The sequence below is a fragment of the Temnothorax curvispinosus genome, unplaced genomic scaffold (genome assembly GCF_003070985.1).
Source record: "Temnothorax curvispinosus isolate PA1 unplaced genomic scaffold, ASM307098v1 QBEX01005165.1, whole genome shotgun sequence".
Taxonomy (NCBI): Eukaryota; Metazoa; Arthropoda; class Insecta; order Hymenoptera; family Formicidae; genus Temnothorax; species Temnothorax curvispinosus.
The window spans coordinates 1-2,029 of NW_020214945.1; the positions used below are offsets into that span (position 1 = coordinate 1).

Below are 2,029 nucleotides of genomic sequence, written 5' to 3' on the forward strand. Positions count from 1 at the left end.
TGCCTTGTGCTTTGGTTAAATCAGCCGTAAGTAACGTGTATATACACAAAATTGGGAACAATTTACAAAAGTATCCCATTAAACTTTTTGGTTGAATTATGTGAAAGTTTGGTTTACATATATGACATTTGGAAATAACAAATGTCCAAAAAGATGAATGTTTACAGCGTGAAAATTAAGATTACTCTAAGACCGATAATATAATAGGTAAGCACCATCATCCACAGAAAATTTATCGAGGTGCTAACAATAATGAAGAAAGATTGGAGTGACTGTGCTAATGACGATATCAGCATGCGCAAGACAGCAAGCAAAGCTAAAACGTCGGAACGTATTACAAAAATTATCCTCATCCTTCATACAATGTCAGTTGTTAGCTTCAGTATCGGTGTCATCCTGGCCAATGTCGATGTCACCAGTAACACGACGGACTTAATCTTCCTCACTAAGATAGAAGTTCCTTTCGATGTAAACACGCAACGCACATATAGATTTATTTTACTAACAGAATTGTGTTTTATATTCATGATGGCCTGGTCGTCTGGTACAACGAATTCCTTGTTATTAATTCTGGTAAGTTGAGGATGTACAAACGATATTCAAGCTCAAAAACTTAATTTGAACAATAATTTTGAAATTTTATTTATACAGTAACTATATTGTATGCATTTTAAAAGCCCAGCACAATAGATCTAAAATTTGGGTTAAATTATCTATGTTACCCGATTTACTATTTCCGTATATTTTAATAATACCATTCCGCATCCTTTTGCACCGCTTGAATACAAACCAGTTACGGATTTCGATTATTTCATAGGCAACTAAACAATAGGATCTTTATTTTTAGACCTTACATACAGCCGGCCAAATCAATATTTTGCGTTATTGGTTAACGCAGCTCACACCCTCCGGAAATTCGAGTAAAGGTGAATCACTCGCTGCCGCAACGACTAAAATTATTGAAAAGCACAAAAAGATTATATGTTTTTCGAAGAATATAGAAAGCCTTTATACATATATTGCGCTGGTGCAATTTGTGTCAAACACGTTAATGATCTGTACACTAGCTTTCCTTGTCGTAACAGTGAGTAAGATTATTTTAAATGTAAACTTATATAGTATTTCTCTAATATAATTGCGAATAATATGATAATATTAAATCTCCATTTACCCTTTAATATTCAACTTTACTTCAGCTATCTAAATTATGCTTTTATTAATTTTATTCACATTTTATTACATGCAAGTATCCTAAAGAGTTATTAATTTATATACGCATATAACAATTAATACAATAACTAATATAATATAATAACTAATATATAATAACTAATATGACATAATAATTAAATATATTATTTTTAATGATATACATGTATACTATATATTTATTATATACTAACTTTATATTTAATAATTTTTCGCACATCGTTGTTATGCAATGTCGCAGACAATCGGCAGCCCTAATGCGACGAAGCAAATAGTGAGATCTTTTTTCTTTTTCGCTATAACAAATCTCGAAGTGTATATATTTTGCTTTGCTGGAGAATACCTGAAGAACAAGGTTAGCAATAAAGTAATATTTATAATAAAATACTAATAATTGTCGTAATAATTGTTAATGATAAATAATATTTCATCTAATTAAAAAAAAATATTGTAAAGAATACCAAAACATCAAAAATTTCTCTATTATTTCCATTTTTATAGAACAAAGAAATTGGTTTTGCGGCGTACAACTCTGCGTGGTATGACATGAAAACTAAAGATAGTCGTGCCCTGTTATTTATCATGTTAATATCGCAAAAACAGTTGACACTTACAGCTGGAAAGATGGTGGATTTATCCTTGCAATCTTTTACAAGTGTAAGATTTATACATAGAAACTCCATCTATACGACAAAACATTTTTTTCAATATTAAAAACAGAGATTTTAAATTCTGTAACGCAAAAATAATTCTTTAGATCATAAATGCTTCGGGATCATTTCTGTCGATGCTATTGGCGATGCGATAAATACTAGATGAT

At 30.3% G+C, this 2,029-nt stretch overlaps 1 protein-coding gene across 1 annotated transcript; it reads left to right on the forward strand.

The window, feature by feature from the left end:
* The first annotated feature begins 6 nt into the window (after positions 1-6).
* LOC112454609 (odorant receptor 13a-like) lies at positions 7-2,026 on the forward strand. Its single transcript, XM_025016107.1, has 6 exons — positions 7-26; positions 228-573; positions 848-1,084; positions 1,451-1,564; positions 1,711-1,866; positions 1,967-2,026. Exons 2-6 carry the CDS (start codon positions 253-255, stop codon positions 2,015-2,017), a joined length of 879 nt encoding a protein of 292 aa, XP_024871875.1. The 5' UTR covers positions 7-26; positions 228-252; the 3' UTR covers positions 2,018-2,026.
* The last annotated feature ends 3 nt before the right edge of the window (positions 2,027-2,029 follow it).

Bases quoted from the DNA above. Each gene is read 5' to 3' on its own strand.
- LOC112454609 (XM_025016107.1), top strand. From the start codon at position 253: ATGAAGAAAGATTGGAGTGACTGTGCTAATGACGATATCAGCATGCGC. The intron at 1,085-1,450 runs GTGAGTAAGATT...GCAATGTCGCAG, and splicing joins TAGCTTTCCTTGTCGTAACA to ACAATCGGCAGCCCTAATGC. The intron at 1,565-1,710 runs GTTAGCAATAAA...CCATTTTTATAG, and splicing joins GAGAATACCTGAAGAACAAG to AACAAAGAAATTGGTTTTGC.